A 16,578-nucleotide genomic window follows, 5' to 3' on the forward strand; every position below is an offset into this window, starting at 1 on the left:
CTCCAGGGATCCGAGGCAGTGCCAGAGCTTAGAGCCTTCAGGCAGTCGTTAGTCTGGTATTGCTGTTCCGCGCTAATCACGATCCCAGTATCGGACCGAGTCAGAGACCTAAGCGCTGTAGGGGCATTGGTTTTATCCGTGTGAGAATGTACATTCCAGCTGCTGAACCCTGCTGCATCCTTTGACAGCGGCAGTGGCAGTAGCAGCAGCGGCCAGACTTCTCTTCCATCTGCTTTCATGGGTCTGGTACGCCCTGGTCTCCCTGAGGATGGGAATCTTCGCAGGTGGTCAGGGCAAAATGCCTGGAAGATTCAGGTGAGTCAAGCCCATGAGGCTCCGCTCTGGCAAGGGAGCCGAGAATACTGCTGAAGCCATCGAGCTGTGTCTTAAGGGTGTTTCCAGCAGGAAGCCTCAGCGTCGGAAGTTCTGTTGCTACAGCTAACTGATTGAACCCCTTCCCCTCGTGACTGCCGTGTCTGCCTGCGCCGTGGACCTACTTCAGCAGTTCAGCAGGAAAAGGAAGGTGCTCTGCCCAAAGACGAGTCCTCAGCTGGCTGGCTGGGGCACTCCTCTGGGTCTGGGAAAGAGCGGAACTGGACCTGGATCGCCCACTTCCTGGGATCTTCCACTTCTCTCTTCCACTTCTCTCAGCAGCAGACGGCCACTTCTCCCACTCCTACCTCTGGGTTACCTGCCAGAGCGTGGGAGGGTTTTTCAGGCTTCCAAGCCCCGTTTCACAAAGGTGCCCTCATTATTTCAGAGAGAAGGTCAGCTCTGTCCCTCTCTCCACTGGTGGTGTTCCCTCGCCTACGCATATTGTTTGCCGTGAAGTCCCCTTGACGCCCGGCTTTCCGTGGGCACCGCTGGCTTCCGATTCAGCACTGCGCATTCCCCTGCCGGAGCTGGCTGCCTGAGTTTCAACATCTAGCCTGCTCTAGATGCTCAGCAGATTAGGGTCCCGCTTTTTATCTGGATTGGCTTTATGCTGACAGACCTTGGTGGTGGAATTCCAATGTACGCAGCAGGTTCCATAAGGCACAAAACTCCTTTAGGAATTGCTTCACGTTCATTGCGCCATTCACTCTCCTTCAACTCCAGCTCCTCCCGGGCCCTCATCCAATCCGCCGTCACTCTTCCAACATCTTCTTGACATCTTCAGTGCCTGGTAAAATTATGGAGAAGGTTATCCTGGGAGTTACTGAAAAACCCTTGAGAGACAATGTGTCATGGTTTAACCCCAGTCAGCAACTCAGCACCACGCAGCTGTTTCCCCCTCCCCCTCCCAGTGGGGTGAGGAGGAGAAAAGCAAAGGAAAAAAAAAGTAAAACTCGTGGGTTGAGATAAGAACAGTTTAATAACTAAAGTAAAATATAATACTAACAATAGTAATAATGAAATATAATACTAATAGTAATGAAAAGGAATGCAATAAAAAAAAGGAAGGGGGGGGGAAGGCAAAAACCAGTGATGCACAGTGCAATTGCTCACCACCCGCTGACCGATGCCCAGTTAGTTCCCCAGCCGCGATCCGCGCCTCCCGGCCAACTCCCCCCAGTTTATATACTGGGCATGACGTTCCATGGTATGGAATACCCCTTTGGCTAGTTGGGTCAGCTGCCCCGGCCATGCTCCCTCCCAGCTCCTTGCACACCGGCTTGCTGGCAGAGCATGGGAACTGAAAAGTCCTTGGCTTAAGATAAGCGCTACTTAGCAACAACTAAAACATCAGCGTGTTATCAACATCATTCTCACACTCAATCCAAAACACAGCACTGTACCAGCTACTAAGAAGAAAGTTAACTCTGTCCCAGACGAAACCAGGACACAATGCAGTCATCGGTCACAGCCAGCACGGGTCACGAGGGGCAAGTCCTGCTTAACTCAGGTAATTTCCTTTTAGGAGAAGGTCACCCATCTAGCTGAGCAAGGGAAGCCAGCAGATGCGGGGGTTTGGGATTTTAGCAAAGCTTTTGCTAAAAAGCTGGAGAGCAGCCCCGCGGAAAGAGATCTGCGGGTCTGGGTTGACGACCACTCGAATAGGAGTCAACAGCGTGCCCTGGCAGCCAAAAGGGCCAGGACCCGGAAAGAAGAAAGACGTTCCACGCCAGCTACAACACGCAGACAAGCTCTAGCAAATGCCGAGTAAGTAACCAGGCTGGATCAGCGTGGGTGCTGCTGAGGTGCTGGCAAGATGGGTATGCTCTATAAATCTAGCCTTCCCATTAAAAAAGACTTTGAGGAAATCAGTCTGAACCGAGACCCATTGTATCAGACTTCTGCTTGCTGCACCAATTTCCTTCTCCATCTTGATACTGGATTCAAACGCTTCAGGCAGTATCAGAAAAACCCCAGTCCCTTTCAGACGGTCACACGGAGAGGAAGGGCATCTGGGAGCGCCTCTTCCTCTCCACCCACTGGGAAGGGGCTTGGATGGCTTTCAGGCATTCGCCCTGCTGTGCCTAAGCGAGGATGGAATTCTAAGCTACGCAAAATGGCAAAATCAACGGAGGGTGAACAAAATGGACTGAAGCGTCTCTTACCTGTGTTTCTCTGCCAGCTTCACCATCGCGGGCGAAAGTTCCCATAGCACAAAGACACCAGGCAGACCCTGGTCTCCCAGTAGCCCGTCGGCTCTCTTCTCATGTCGTGTGACTGAAAACTGGTCAGTCCTTACCACCTGGCAGGAAACAAACACAGCAAACATCAGAGGTCCTCGGGGCACAAAGATTACCGTGGTATACGGATACTGAAGAAATAAGTCTGGGGTCACGTACGGTTTGGGTAATGCATTTTTCCGAGAAAGTTTGAGATGTTAGGGGCTTGATTTTTTATCAAAAACCCTCAGGCCATTTAGAATGCCAAGCTCACGGGCTAAGTTTTGGGGGAAAAGGGAAATCACGTGTTACGAATAACTAGGAAAGCAAGAGAGAACAGAAGGAAGAAAATCATTACGCCACTGCCTACATCACGCTTAGCCAGGACCTTAATCCTGGGTGCAGCCTGGTGCCTCCAGACAGAGCTGAACTGAAAGAGGTTCAGAGAAATGCAGCAAGGAAGCTCAGGGCTTGAATGGCTCCCACAAAGGACCATCGGAGTAAGCCGGGACTCGTCAGCGGGGGAAAGACACGGCCTGCAGGCTGGCACAGGAAAGGTCTACGACATCCTGAGAGGCAGGGAGAGAGCGGCAGCGACCGTTCACTCTTGCCCAGCAGAGGAACACGGGCCATCAGATACAGCCAGTGGGAGCAAGCACACGAGGGGAGGTGTTCGTTCTTACAGCAGAGCAGACCTGCTGAACGCCTTGCAAAAGGGTGTTGTAAATGCAAAACGTTCACCTGAGTTCACGGTGAGATGGGAAAAGTACCCGAAAGAGAGCCACTGAGGGATCTCAACAGACCGTAACGGACTCAGGAGATCCCACGAGCTGAAAACAGTTGCACATGGAGAAAAGCATTAGGAGCCTTTATTCCTCATTATTTAACGTGACACAAGTCCCAGAAAGTGGAAAGTTTCTCTGCCCATCATCCCTCCTCCTGCTCCTTTTCACTGTCCTCAAAACACCGATATTCCTAACTCTGCCTCCAAAAGGTCTGCAGTAACTACATAGTCCTTTCTGGTTTTCGCCTGTGTTTTCCCCAGTGTAAGCCCTTCATTTTTCAGTTCAGATTTGCAGGAATTCTGGGGCACAGAGAGCTATCCTGACCTCACCCCCTCCTCTCCGTACACAAAGTACTGGCTCTCAGGACAGCCAGCTTGCATTCATGCTTATTACAGAGAACAGATGCAATGCAGAGATGCGTCTCGTTAACTTAGATACATGCTGTGAAATTGTAAATCCTAGCTGTAGTAAGGTTGCTGTTGTCATGCTAGTGTGAGCACACAAAGCAAGTTCTGCGGGAAGAAGCAAATATTTCATTAGAACAACTAATATTGTGGGGAAAAACAGGCAAGGTTTTTGCACAAAAGTGTTTCTTCATTTAATCTTTAGAAACTGTGCTCAAAAGCTTGCTAGTTTTTCTCCAAATACACTAGCTACTCTCACAAAGCACATTCACATTCTCCCCTGACCTTTGCCTCAGTGGTACAGGTTAAACTGGAATGAGTGATGGGAAGGGGGGAAAAAAATCAGGCTGAAACTAAAGCTCTTTCGGAAACCTTTACTACAAACTTCACGCTTCAAAAACTTGATCAAGGGAACTGCAAACATTCCATTAAACAACAAATCTTTTTAATCAAGTTCCTGTTAAAGATACGAGGCATAAACTACCACTATTGCTCTGGCCACTGTGCATTTATATAGATACTTGAGGAAGTCCCTTACAACTTACATGGTACTCTAGAAGTTCTAATTGCTTTGAAATTCTCCTGAGCATTCTCCAAGCTATCCCTTCCAGAGATACTGATATTCAGCTCCTGGGCTGAACACCTCACTGGAGGCTGTTTTACAGCAGAGCAGCAAAGTTTTGTAGAACAAGTGAGACTGTTTCTGGGCAGGCTCTCCTTCTCCTCCAAGTTCTTCCACACCCATGTGGCAGCACCAACAGAAACCATTTTGCTATTGGTTCATGATGGTTCTAAACCTCTATAACAAAACTTCAACAATGTCCTCCCCACTGAAGCAGTCCTGTTACTATTATGGATAACAATGCAAAGATACTAAAAGAAAATGGTCAGGTACACTTGGAAGCTCAAGGCCACAATAAACAGCAAAAGAAAATACCATGTACACGAGACTGTTGGAAACTTTTGCCTGGGGCAAAGTGGAAATTTCCAGCTACCTGCAGGAGACAGTAATCTTTCATTAAAAGGTCTGAACCTATATAAATAAAGCAGTCGTACTAGTGCTTGGATTTGTAAATGTTTGTTTAAAGAAGATAGACACCAAGCAACTCATTTTCATAGGTGACAATATCAGCAGCTATTGTCCCAACAGGGGGATGAATTTCCCCTCTTCCTCACAGGCAGTCATGTGGAAAGCCATAATTACATACTGGTGTTGATAATAACTGTTTTATGCAAATTATTTTAGTGGACATATAAATGGGAAGAAAGAGGAATTAACCCTACTGTGAGGGAACTGACTGTTGCTGCAGGAAATACAAAACAGTATCACAGAAAAGGAATGGAGAAAGTAACTGAGACGGAAAGTGAGCAGGGTAAAAAAAACCCTTGATACAATAAACAACGGTGATCCTATGTATAGACCCATGAAAATAAGGTGCGTGCAAAAATAAAGCACTAAACCAAAAAACAAAACAAGGCAAAAACCAAAAAGAAAAAGGTTGTTAAAACTTCATCCTGGAATCTGAAAGGGATATGGCTATTAGGTGCCAGTCCTCCCTGACACTTACTAGCATCATACACACTCTCCCCTGGAAGATCGGAATGTCCCAAGCTCACGTGCTACACTGCACCTTCGATGTCTGCGCAAGCCTGTTGCTTGTGTTAACTGCAGACCTGATGAGAATGGAGATGTGCAATATTCCAAGTGCGTAACAACGGCCCCCAGAAACTCCCCCCGTGACACCCACCCTGGGACCCTCGCTACCTCCAGCATGCCCCTTCGAATCTTTCCTGCTCATCACACTTTGTGAGAGAGGGTCCCCGAACGGTTCGGTACCCACGATGATGCTCAAATCACAACGTCTGGCTTCGTGAGTAAAAGGTTTCCTTTCCAGAAACAAAGAAGGTGGTCTCCAGGAAAAGTACACCAAGACGTAAAAAAATCCAGAGTTTGCATTAAAAAAAAAAAATTAGCCTGGGCCTGACTTCTAGAAGGTACTTGGGGACGTAACCTGCATGTCCAAGTGTTCTGGGTTTGGTAACCCGCCAAATGACAGGCTAGTTACCTGGTACATCTCGGACTACATTTTCACACACCAGTTGCAAAAACCACCTCTCTGAGCGTTTTCAGCTTTGACAGCCAACTCCAATAGCCTTGCTTCCACTGTTTTTCCACAGAAGAGAACATCTCACTCTCTCCAGCACCTCTGCTGGCAAGTTGGTGGTTGCTCTTATCTCCAGCATCCGCTGGTGCTCTCTGTTTTAAGACTAGAAGGCCAGGCGGGACAACCTCCCCTCAAAGAAGCTGCCTCTCCTCCTCCAGAAACCTCGGCAAGAAGACTCGCCAGCTAGACGGTACGAAAAGCTAAGCTTCTCCAGCCGGCATGCTTCCGACCAGCCCACACAACGAAACGGACAATTAGCCCCTTCCCACCGCTCTTCCTGACTCTCCTACTGAACCCCTTTACGGGCACAAGCACCTTGCTGGGCCCCGGGGTTATTTATTATATTACGCTCCTGGGAACACCTACAGCTGGCAAAGGAGAGGAACGCCCCGACTCTGCCTTTTCACAGGCACCACCATCACGCAGCAGGTTCACAGCAAAACCCGTCTCTCACCTTGCTGACCTCCAGGAAACCATACACTTGGCAGCCCTCCTTCTTCTGCTCTTGCATTTTCTGGCTAAACCCTTCCCTCTTGCGCTGCTCTATGCTATCCGGGTTCTTGAAGGCCCAGCCTCGCCGCCTGTATGCTTCTCTGGCATCGCCACAACTATTACAACACCTGCAAAAGCACGAGCACCATCTTACCATCTCTATCGCTAGAAAGAGAGGCTCCAGCTCAGGACTTGAATCCTTGGTGGATTCTTGTTCAACAAAGCAACAAAGCAAACATCAGGGACTGGACCTTGAAAGGTGGCCTAATGCTCCTGAAGGAGCTCGAGCTTCTTGAGGTGCTTTTTGAGATTTTGGCATGAGGATGCAAGCTGTTTGCATGCAGTTCCTGAGTCTGAAGAGGGCTCTGCCCGTCCATTTAGACAGTCAGATCACTCCGGGCAAAGAAATTTGCTACAAAAACCACATCATTGTCCCACGGCTCTGAGCAGTTTGGAACTTCCCCGTGTGAACAAAGCATCTGCCTGTTTCTATTCCTCCTCTTCTCTGTTTTTAGGCCAAGACTGTCAAAACGGAGGGACGGTTAATGGCAAACTTTCTTCATTACTCTTCTACCTCTGGATAACACCTTGGTCACCACAAAAAACAGGTTTCTGTTTTCTGCAGCTTCCAAAGGCATACCAAACCCACAACAGTTCTCATCATTCTCTGAACACGTGCCCAGCATTTCATTGCACAGACCTTCACAGACATTTGGGAAAAAAAAGTGCATGCAACAGAACAGTATGAATTCAAGTGCTAAGAAGATACAAAAAGGTGTAAAGGTTACCAAACGTCCTCTGACTCCGCCCCACAACAGCTCTCGCAGCCATCAGCATCCAAAGAGTTTGGATCAAACACTTCTTCTTTCCCCAGCTCTAAGAGAAAAGAGGATTCAAAGTGATGAGACATGTCTAGAAACGCTATCTTGTACGCGTTTTGCTCTACACACAATGCACAATGTGTTCTACACACGAATGCAACGATTTTGTGTTGGAACTTGTGCATCCTGCACCCAAAGCCCACCTGAAATGGTATGCATAGAGCCTGCTGAGGTGTGAAATAACACCAATTAACAGAGTAGCATTCGTCATCTCAAGAACAGCCTCCAGAGAAAGAACCGGCTATCTGTAAGCCTTCCTGGAGCGTCCATCAGACGTTACTTGCACAAAGGCTTTGTTAGAATGTTGTCTGAAGCAGACCCAGTCAGTACACTGTGACGGATACTGGACCTGTTACACAAAATGGTAAATAGTTGTTGTCCCCAGACACTAAATTTGTAATGTCACAACCTGCGAATACAGAAAGGCTGCTAAGTGACACAGCAGTAAGAACACTATCACCACATTCCCATGACAACTGGAGAAACCCCACAGGAGAAACCTACTGATTGTTCAGCTCTTGGCTTAGTTTAGCCTTTCAACTTCAACAACAGAAAAGTTAAATCCGAGTGATGACAACTCAACAAATTTCGTTTATGCTGATCCACAGAACTACACTGTCTCCCAGTAAAGGTAAGAAGGAGCTCATGTTTTGGAAAAGTCAGGACAGTATTACTGTTAGACTGCAGCACTTTGCCAGAATCGTTTCTGGTTTGTATTGAAGTACAAGGATGAGTCATAACATGCAAATACTGTAGAGGAGATGTTTATGGAGCCAAGGACCGCTTACTACAACTTCTAACTGATACATCAACTAAAATATGTTTATCAGGTATGCACACACACACAAAGTAAATGTAGTAAGGTGCAAGTTTAGGCTTAAGGGTCGAGTCACCAGTCAGCCAGGGAAAATACAGACTCTTTCAGCCAGGGGGAGGAATGTGCCAGACTGGAAGAGCGCGTATGGCTGGGGCCAAGTGACGTACAGGGAACAAGATGCACACTGCAGCACCCTAAATGCGGGGTTTGGTTCGGTGTACAAGGAGGACTGTTTCCAGCTGCCACAGAAGCTGTTACGCTGAAATGTAATCCACTTCCCCCTGCAGCATCAGCACAGTTCCTTGCGATCCCTCTTCACAAAGGAGACTGCCAAGGTCTGTGGTCTCGGCCTGCTATCGAAGCACCTCGGCGCAGGGCGGCTCTCGGGGGAGGGCAGCCCGCTCCCGTCGTCAAGGCCACCGGCTGGGGGAAAGAAAAAACCCCAAACCCATCTGCGGCGGGTGAAGCTGCTGCGGGGGCAGCCCGGAGGGGGCGGCGGAGGAGGCGGCGGCTCGGCGGGGGTGCGCAGCCACGGCAGGCCGCCCCGGCCCGCAGGGCCGCCTCTCCGCCGGGGCACGGCGGGCAGGAGGCAGCACGGCGCGGCCGCGCCCCCCCGCCGCCGCTCCTCACCTCCTTGGGGAGGTAGTACTGCAGCTCCGAGAAGAAAAGCAGCACCACGATGAGCCCGCTGACAGCCGTCACTGCCGGGGAGACGAGAGCCGCCCTCAGCCCCGCCGATCGCGGCCGCACGCCCGCCTCGCCTCCGCCGCGCCTCCGCCTCGCCTCCGCCTCCTCCGCGCCTCAGCCTCCCCTCAGCCGCCGCCTCAGCCTCCGCCTCCCCTCAGCCCGCACGCCGCCGCCTCCCGCCGCCCAGCGCCGGCCCGCAAGGCCCCCCCGGCCGGCCGCCGCCCCACGGCGAGGCCCGGGCCCGCCCGCCGGCCCCCGGCCGCCCTCACCCCGCCCGCTCACCCAGCGCGCCCCCGCACGTCTTGACCCGAAAGTCTTCCAGGGGCTTGGGGAAGGCATCGAACCGCTTCAGCCGCCACAGCGAGGCCATGGCGCCGCGCGGCCCGGAACCAAACCCGCCTGCCGGGGCCGGGCCGGCACCGCCCCCGGGCCCGCCCGGCAGCGCGGCCCGAAGCCGGCCGAGGGGGCTGGCGGGGAGGGGCTGGCGCTCCCGGTCGCCTCCGGGCCGGGAAGCTCCTCGCTGCCGCCTCGCCCTCCTCTGGCCCGCCCTGCCAACGGCCCCCGGGCCTCGGAAGGACGCCCGAGAGACGCGGACTGGGCCGAGATCGGTTAGCTGGAGAGGGCTCGACCCCGAGGCCAAGCTGCTGGCAGGGAGCGGCTTTCACTGGCTTTCGCGCCCTCCCCAGCCCATCCGCTGCCTCCCTCTTTGACAGGCCTGCAGTTGGTTACTAACGCCCTTCGGAGAACAGCCGGGCTGCCCCTCAGGCTGGCTGTCGCGGCGACAGAGCTGAGAGCAAAGCGGCTCGGCAGAGTACCGCCGCTTTTTGTGCTGAGGGAAGGAGGGAGGGAAGGGAAGGAGGGGATGAGGGAAGGAAAAATCCCACTCTGGTGCCCCACCTTCGATCCCTGGCGTGTACTCTTCCCCCTTCGCTTTGAGAACACCTCCATTTCCCCCTCTCCTCACAGGGAACGGCCATGAACTCAGGAGCTTCAATCCTACGACACCTCCCAATAGCTGACTTGCGCAAGTAAAAGAACAGCATCCTCTTTTCCCAAGCCACCTATTTACCCACCCCTTGCTTTTTCCTACTGAAAAAGTGCGGTCCTGCACAATTCCTTTTATTCAAAAAAACTTTAAAAACCACCGTCACTAGGAGATGCTTGCAAAGGCAAAGAGAACAAACGCAGCCCGTTTCCCACAGCAAAACGTAATGCATTCCTGGGAAGGGCACGAGACAGGAACCCCGTGATGCTGCAGCTGCTCCTCTACAGGAAAAGAAGGCTCAGAGAGGCTGAGCCAGCTTCCGAGTCTCTGCCTCCAGAACAGCAGCTTCGGGCTCCCTGACCACAGCTGCTAAGGAGCAAGACAGCTCTCGGTGAAGGTCTGACAGCTCCTGGCTGGTCTTTGCACAGCACTCAATGTAGTCCTGCTTGCATTTGCGTTCTTGCGCCAGCTGCGTCTGCAGAAGGGACACCTGAAAGAGGCGAAAGGCCGAGCTCAGACAAGCCCACGCTGTTAGGACCATCCGCAGCTCCACGGTTCCGGCTGTCAGGGAAGACGCACCCTCTAACTCCAGCCCTGACAAACGCTTTGTCCCACTTGGGGAATGGGCACTAACAGGTTCCCAGAGTCACCCTGAACTGACCTGAGACTATCAACAATTCGAGTCTCTTTCCGGCATACCATTCACACGTACACCACCGAGACATTCCATGTATATGAAAGACAGAGGTTCCTACAGGATTTAGTAACCCAGCTCGTTTTTTTCAAAGGAGAGATCTGGGCTACTGCCACCTCGGTTCCACACGCTTTGTCCTCGGCAGGAGCACCACTGGTTACACAAGGTACTGAAGAGCTGTTCTGTTATGATCTAGTTGCAAAACTTGACAGCTAGCACACGAAAAGGGCGAAAACGCTCATTCTTCCTCCCTTCAGAGCATTTCACAAATGAGCAGAGCAGAATTGGATGAACCAAGCCCAGGGGGGAAACGAGCCTTAAAGGACTGCGGAGCCTTGAAACTCCTCCAACTCTCTTCTTTCCTGGCAACACGGGGTTGTGCCTGCTGGGCTTTTTGGGGGCAGAGACCCAGCTGCTCTCACCTCCTCCCAGGTTTGCAGTGCAGTGCGGCCACAGCAGCTCTGGCATGTTGCCCTCTGCCTGCTTTGGGGTGGAGGAGATGCCAGCACTGGGAGCAGCGCTCAGGGCTTTGCTGTTTTGGGGAGCACAGCTCAGGTCAGAGGTTCTCCTCTCTTTTCCAAGTGACGTGTGCTTCGCCGAGGGCTGTGCTCCCCACGGGAATGCCATCCCCAACCTCAGGCTAGGAACATGAAAATACTCTTTCTTGGCAAGCGAACTCAAATAACAGAAGCAGTTCCTAAAGGAGTTTTATGGCTTATGGAACCTGCTACTTGGAATTACACCACCAAGGTCTGTCAACATAAAGCCAAACCAGATAAAAAGGGCGACCCTGATCTGCCAGAGCAGACTAGATGTTGAAACTCAGGCAGCCAGCCCCGGCAGGGGAACGCGCAGTGATATGATGCAAGCTCCACTGGTAATTGAGCCAAGGGAAAACAGGAGGAGTCAACCAGGTGAGTGAGACTCAAGGGGAACAGCCTTAGAATACTCCCTCTTTTCCGGCGAGTTCCAGTTTTCTGCATTTCCTCCAATCCCTCTCCCACCTTTAGGCAAGCCAGAGACTAGACCTAGGTGAATGATGGTGTTTGGCCACGGCCAACAGATGGGTCTGACTGGGTATTTCCACCGCCTGGTGTACTCGCTCCCTGACAGCCAAACAAGCCTCGGGCTGTAGCAGCGTGCAGAGTTGTGCCCATGAGTACAGCCCCAGCAGCTTGTGATGAGAGCTTTCCTCCTCCTCACCTGGTTCTGCAACTCAGCTAATCGACGACTGCAGCGCGTGTGAGACTCCTCCTGTGAAGAAAACGCAAGGATTTGGTTTTGGCCTCCAGTCTGGCCAGGGCCATGGTCTATATTCGACTGCCGTTAGGTCTATACCGGGGGGCTGCTGCCACCGGGATTTGCCCTTGTTCCTCTGTATGGCCAGAGCCTCCTCCCACCGAGTAAGAGTCTGTTCTCACCTGTCGAGAAGCAGGCACCTTGTGCTGGTCGGAGAGAGAAAATCCGCACGCATCTGGCAGCGACCGACCACTACAGTATCTCTTCAGTCTCCTCCGTTCACGTTCCACCTGCACGTTGGATAGGAGAAAGGGTCACAGAAACCTGCCACCAAACAAGGAGCAAAAGGACCTCTGGACATCACGGCAAGGAGGTGTCTGCTCAGAGACCGTTAAGTGCACCAGAGAACGCTGGGGGCCAAAAGCACTCCAAGTAGACTACGGAAGAGAAAGAGCGAGAGGAAGCAGATCCTGACACAAGAGTGTCCGATGTGAGCGTATGGGGCCACTGGGGCAAGAAGGGTGGTACCGGAGTGAATGTGCATTTGTGAAGGCAGTGGGGTGCCAGGAGAGAGAGAAAATACGGACGTGTGTGTCCACAGGGGGAGGTGGGAGAGGGAAGGAAACAAGCCGAGGACTCCAGAGCGCTGTCTGTGGAAAGGGGTTGTGTTCCAGAGGACCGTGAGGCTTTGCAGAGGCAGTGAAAGCCTGGTTTACCTGCTCAAGAGTCCTCCTGAGCTCAGCATTGAGTTGCTTCAGCTCAGTCTTCTCAACTTCCAGCCTTGCAACTGCTCGCTGCAGATGTTCCAGCCGCTGCGACAGGAGTCTCTTCTCCGAGAGCCACGAGAGCTGCTCCCCTTCTGCAGTAGCCTGCTGGGCATACAGAGAGGAGATTGTGTGAGCTGGTGCCCCAGAAAGGTTAGAAGGGCCACAATCAACAAGTCAGGGAGAGTACATCCTGAATGCGCAATGAAGCCTTTAACCTGATCAGGCAGCAGTACGAACTCCGTTAGTTTTAATACACCGGAAAAGCTGTACCTCAGAAATCTAAATCTCTGAAAGCATCCTCTAAGCACCATCAGGGCTGCTCTTCAGCCATCGCTACAAAATTGTACTTAGTTTGGTCAACTGTGCCCTGTCCTTTCCATGCCAAATCCTAACCACGACACGTTGGCTAAGCTTGCCTAGACAGGAGAGAACCAATTACCCGTCCCCAGCTTTTGGACCGGAGTGAATTTTAACAGCAAGCGCTGTAGTACTTTCAGTGGTTCTGGGCTTGACAGAAAACGTTCTAGCAGGTGAATGGCCTCTGGCCAGAGCTCTACAGACAGGCAAGCCTGCTGGCTGCAATCATGGTTTCTTCCATGGCCAAGCAGGTCATGGATCTATGGGAATATACATTCCCATATCTTTATGGGAAACAGCTTTAGAACCCTTTGTAGACATTTGGTTGACTGATGATCAGTCACAGTGCCTACCTGATGATGAAACCGGTCCGTGTCCCTCTCTGAAACCATACTCTGCAGGACGGCTACTTCTTCCCTCAACGTGCCATTGGCCATTTCACTCTTGGTAAGGGCGAGAGTCAGTGCTTGTGCCTTCTCTTTCCATTCCATTTCCCCGCTTTCAGTCTGCTTCAAAATAGCAATCGCACGCTCCAATTCTTCCCCTTTGCCTTCCGCTCATCTTCCAGTTGTTGGGTTAGCTCCTTCTGCCTTTGCAAGAGACGGTCTCTCTCCTGGAGAACTCTCCTCTTCTCTGCTTCCTCTTCCTCCCATTTTCGGAGTTTCTGGATTTGTTTCTGTAGGGTCTCCCCTCCATCCTTCCATCGCAAAGCTGACGTTATTTGTTTCAGGAGTTCACTCTGCCTCCTAAGCTCTTGTTCTCTCCCTGCCAGAGTCTTCTCTAAATACCCGACTCTGTCTCTCTGGTACTTGATCTCTTCATCCTTCTTTGTCAGCGTCTGCTGAACGTGCCGGAGATCTTCCCGAAGAGCTCTTCTTTCCTCGTCTAACTCTTCTTGCTCACCTTGAGCCTTGGTCTCTTGTTCCCTCTCGTGCAAGGCTGCTTCTAGGAGCTTCTCTTGCTCTCTGTGATGTCTAACCTCTTCATTCTTCTTGGTTAGCCTGAGCTGGAGATTCTGCAAGGTCTTCAGGGATCTGATCTCCTGGTCTCTCTCTTCCAGGTCTTTGCTCATTTTGCTGGCAGCAATCCTTTGTTCTTCTTGCTGCTTCTCCAGCTCCTGTATCTGTTCTTGCTGGGATTCAATCTTCTGGTTTTTCTCTCTTACGTCCTTAATAACCTGATCCAGAGCAGTTTTGTGCATTTCTTTCTGCTCTTCCAGCAGTCTCATCTGTTCCTGGTACACCTTCATTTCTCCCTCCCTCTCTGACAGGATGGCAGTCACATGAGTGAGATTCTCCTGCAAAGCTTTTCCCTGTGCTGCCTCTTTCTGGAGCACCTGGATTTTCTCCCGCTGCATTTCCAGTTCCTCATTTTTAATTTTTAGGAGAGACACTGTGGTGTGGAGTTCTTGTTCAAGGGAGTGATGCCTATCTGTTGCTGTAGTCGCTCGGGTCTCAGAGGCTGTGACCGACTCCTGAAGAAGTTTTATCTCCCATACCAGTTCTTCTTTAAGTGCTTGCAGTCTGTCCCGTTCCTGCTGCAAAACAGGGAGGAAAAGATTCAGTAATTCCGTCTGTGTATGTTTGCTTTTCGTACTCGACTGGAACTCCTGCTCCAGTGGCAGCCAAGTGCTGCCCCCCCTCTCCCTGCCTCTCGGGATGTTGCAGACCTTTCCCGCGCCACCCTTTAGGCTGCGTCTTTCCCAGCTGACTCAGCCAGTCCCACCTTCCTTTCTGCCCTTCTCTGAACCTCTTCTAGCTCTAGTGTGTTCTTTTGGGGAGGAGCTCCCAGAACTGCAGCCAAGATTTAAAGCCCAGACTAAGCATGATTTAGGCAGTGGCATGATGCTGTTCTCTCTGCTAGGGAGGAAGGGAAGAGAGAACCCCCCAACATTTGATTTCCCTTTTTTGGGGGTGCTGGGGTCTTTTCTGGACCTCTCCTGTCTAGAGTTTTCAGGGTACCATCCTCTAGAACCCCACTGTGCCCTCTGGAAGGAGTAATGGTCAGATCACAGTCTCTCATTCAGTGTTTGAAATCAGGACTAGTTTTCCCCTTGCTGGCACACATATTTAGCCGAATCAGCACTTTGGTTTCTCAAATGTCTGTATTTATTCCCCCGCTGTCTGCTCTCAGATGGGCAACGTTGAACAGCTCTCCATTATTAGCAAACTTTGTCTTCTCACCCCTTTTTCCAGATCCAGATATTTAGAAATCTAAATATGGATTTGGACACAAATAATTGCCCAAGCTATGCAATGTAAATAGAGACAAGTTTGAAAATTACTTTGACTAAAGCTTCAAGGGCAGAAATCTTCAGAAGTGAGGAAAATAAACACCCTGAATCATCACGGAGTTTTCTATGACTACGGCATCTTCCCTTACTTATTCAGAACAATGCAATTGGAAAGGTTAAACCAAAAAAACAACCACTCTGTATCTTCTCAGATTTGGACTGAACCTGTACGAGACCACCCAAAATCAGCTCTCCACTGGAAGAAGTTGCTCCTTAGAATTATTAGCAGAAGGCCAAAAAACATGTAAGAAATGGCCCTTCACGGCATCTGCCAGCCTCACCAGGACATCCTTTCTTTGCTTCTCAGTGCTCTCGAGTTTCCTTTCCAAAGACGCCACCTCTTGATGTAGAGTCACAGCCTCCTTCTTTAGAGGCTCTTCAGAGGCTGCTAGCTGAGATGTCAACTCTTCCACCTCAAGTAAAACATAAACAAAGCAGTCAAAGACTACAGCTTGTCACTGTCAGCCATAGTATATACTGTGAGGAAAGGGAAAGAAGTTGTTGAAATTCCACCCTAGCACGAGAGTACCAGATTCACAGTGGATACAGCCGACTTGTTTAAAAATCTCAGTGGGTCACCATGGTCATCTGAAAAACCACCTTAAAAACCAAGGCTAGCAGTAACAAGACCAGCAGAAATCCATGCTGATGATTGCTGGCAAACAGGCAAAAGCACTAGGCCATCTGTCCAGGGCGGCAGCTGAGATTCAGCTGGCCTGTAAGTCTCCTTCAGAGCAGCTGAGATGGAGACCACAGTATGGTGGCAGTCCGAGGGATCACCCCATCAGCCTGCTGCTCTGCCACGGAAAGGCACGAAGTGGAGAGACGGCCTGTTTGATGACTGGAGTAGCTATTGCTGTTGCAGTCACCTGGTTTTGTAGAGCATCCCGCTGCTGAAGGAGGATATTCATTTCCTCTTTGACGGTTTGGATTTCTCCCTTGTGCCTCTTCTCCACTGCCTCGGTCTTGCTCTGAGTTTCCTGCAGCTCTGCTTGCAGCTCTGCCGTGATGTTCTGTAAACACAAATGGAGAGCAGGCTACTGGGACCTGCCATCAGGCCCAGCTTTTTCCTCTTTCTGTCTCAAAATCACATTCATTCAGCCACTTCTTTCTGCTTTGCTACCCAGCTCTGCTTCCACTGTAACCCTGCCTTCCTGTTGCGGATCTCTGGAGCTTCCCAGGCTCTGTGCTTTCAGTGCCTGCAGTAGTCCTTGCCTCCTCAGTCCCAGGACTTATGTTTTATGTCCTGGGTACTGCCCTTCACTCTGTTACCTGCACGGTAGCAACTTCCTGCTTCACATCAAACAGCTTCTTCTCGTGCTCCCTTTCTGTCTCTGCCTTCTCCTTTTCCCATTGCTCCAGCATCTCCTGGACCTCTGAATGGTGCCCTTCCCGCTCGCTTGCCTGATGAGGGGAGG

The 16,578-nt window shown here is 51.2% G+C and overlaps 2 protein-coding genes across 2 annotated transcripts in view; both read right to left on the reverse strand.

Moving 5' to 3' along the window:
• Positions 1 to 640: 640 nt before the first annotated feature.
• On the reverse strand, positions 641 to 9,216 carry LOC127028931 (endoplasmic reticulum-Golgi intermediate compartment protein 3-like). Its single transcript, XM_050914597.1, has 5 exons — positions 9,108 to 9,216; positions 7,229 to 7,316; positions 6,403 to 6,568; positions 2,541 to 2,677; positions 641 to 1,162 (listed from the first exon to the last, which is right to left on the reverse strand). The coding sequence occupies exons 1-5, from the start codon at positions 9,193 to 9,195 to the stop codon at positions 1,156 to 1,158; spliced, it is 486 nt and encodes a 161-aa protein (XP_050770554.1). The 5' UTR covers positions 9,196 to 9,216; the 3' UTR covers positions 641 to 1,155.
• A 710-nt stretch (positions 9,217 to 9,926) lies between these two features.
• LOC127028916 (centrosome-associated protein CEP250-like) overlaps positions 9,927 to 16,578 on the reverse strand; it is a 48,971-nt gene continuing 42,319 nt past the window's right edge. The window contains 10 exon segments of the mRNA XM_050914563.1: positions 9,927 to 10,300; positions 11,708 to 11,758; positions 11,926 to 12,033; positions 12,460 to 12,615; positions 13,221 to 13,414; positions 13,417 to 13,901; positions 13,974 to 14,404; positions 15,442 to 15,573; positions 16,030 to 16,173; positions 16,433 to 16,564. Of these exon segments, the coding sequence (XP_050770520.1) occupies positions 10,109 to 10,300; positions 11,708 to 11,758; positions 11,926 to 12,033; positions 12,460 to 12,615; positions 13,221 to 13,414; positions 13,417 to 13,901; positions 13,974 to 14,404; positions 15,442 to 15,573; positions 16,030 to 16,173; positions 16,433 to 16,564 (2,025 nt within the window). The 3' untranslated portion in view covers positions 9,927 to 10,108.

This window comes from Gymnogyps californianus, unplaced genomic scaffold (genome assembly GCF_018139145.2).
Source record: "Gymnogyps californianus isolate 813 unplaced genomic scaffold, ASM1813914v2 HiC_scaffold_49, whole genome shotgun sequence".
In the NCBI taxonomy this organism is placed as follows: Eukaryota; Metazoa; Chordata; class Aves; order Accipitriformes; family Cathartidae; genus Gymnogyps; species Gymnogyps californianus.

What these genes read in the sequence shown, in the direction of transcription:
- LOC127028931 (XM_050914597.1), bottom strand. Translation starts at nt 9,195, where the DNA reads ATGGCCTCGCTGTGGCGGCTGAAGCGGTTCGATGCCTTCCCCAAGCCC. An exon ending in GCGGAGTCAGAGGACGTTTG is followed by an intron (nt 6,569 to 7,228) that starts GTAACCTTTACA and finishes GTGCTTTTGCAG; the next exon opens with GTGTTGTAATAGTTGTGGCG. An exon ending in GTTTCCTGGAGGTCAGCAAG is followed by an intron (nt 2,678 to 6,402) that starts GTGAGAGACGGG and finishes GTTTCCTGCCAG; the next exon opens with GTGGTAAGGACTGACCAGTT.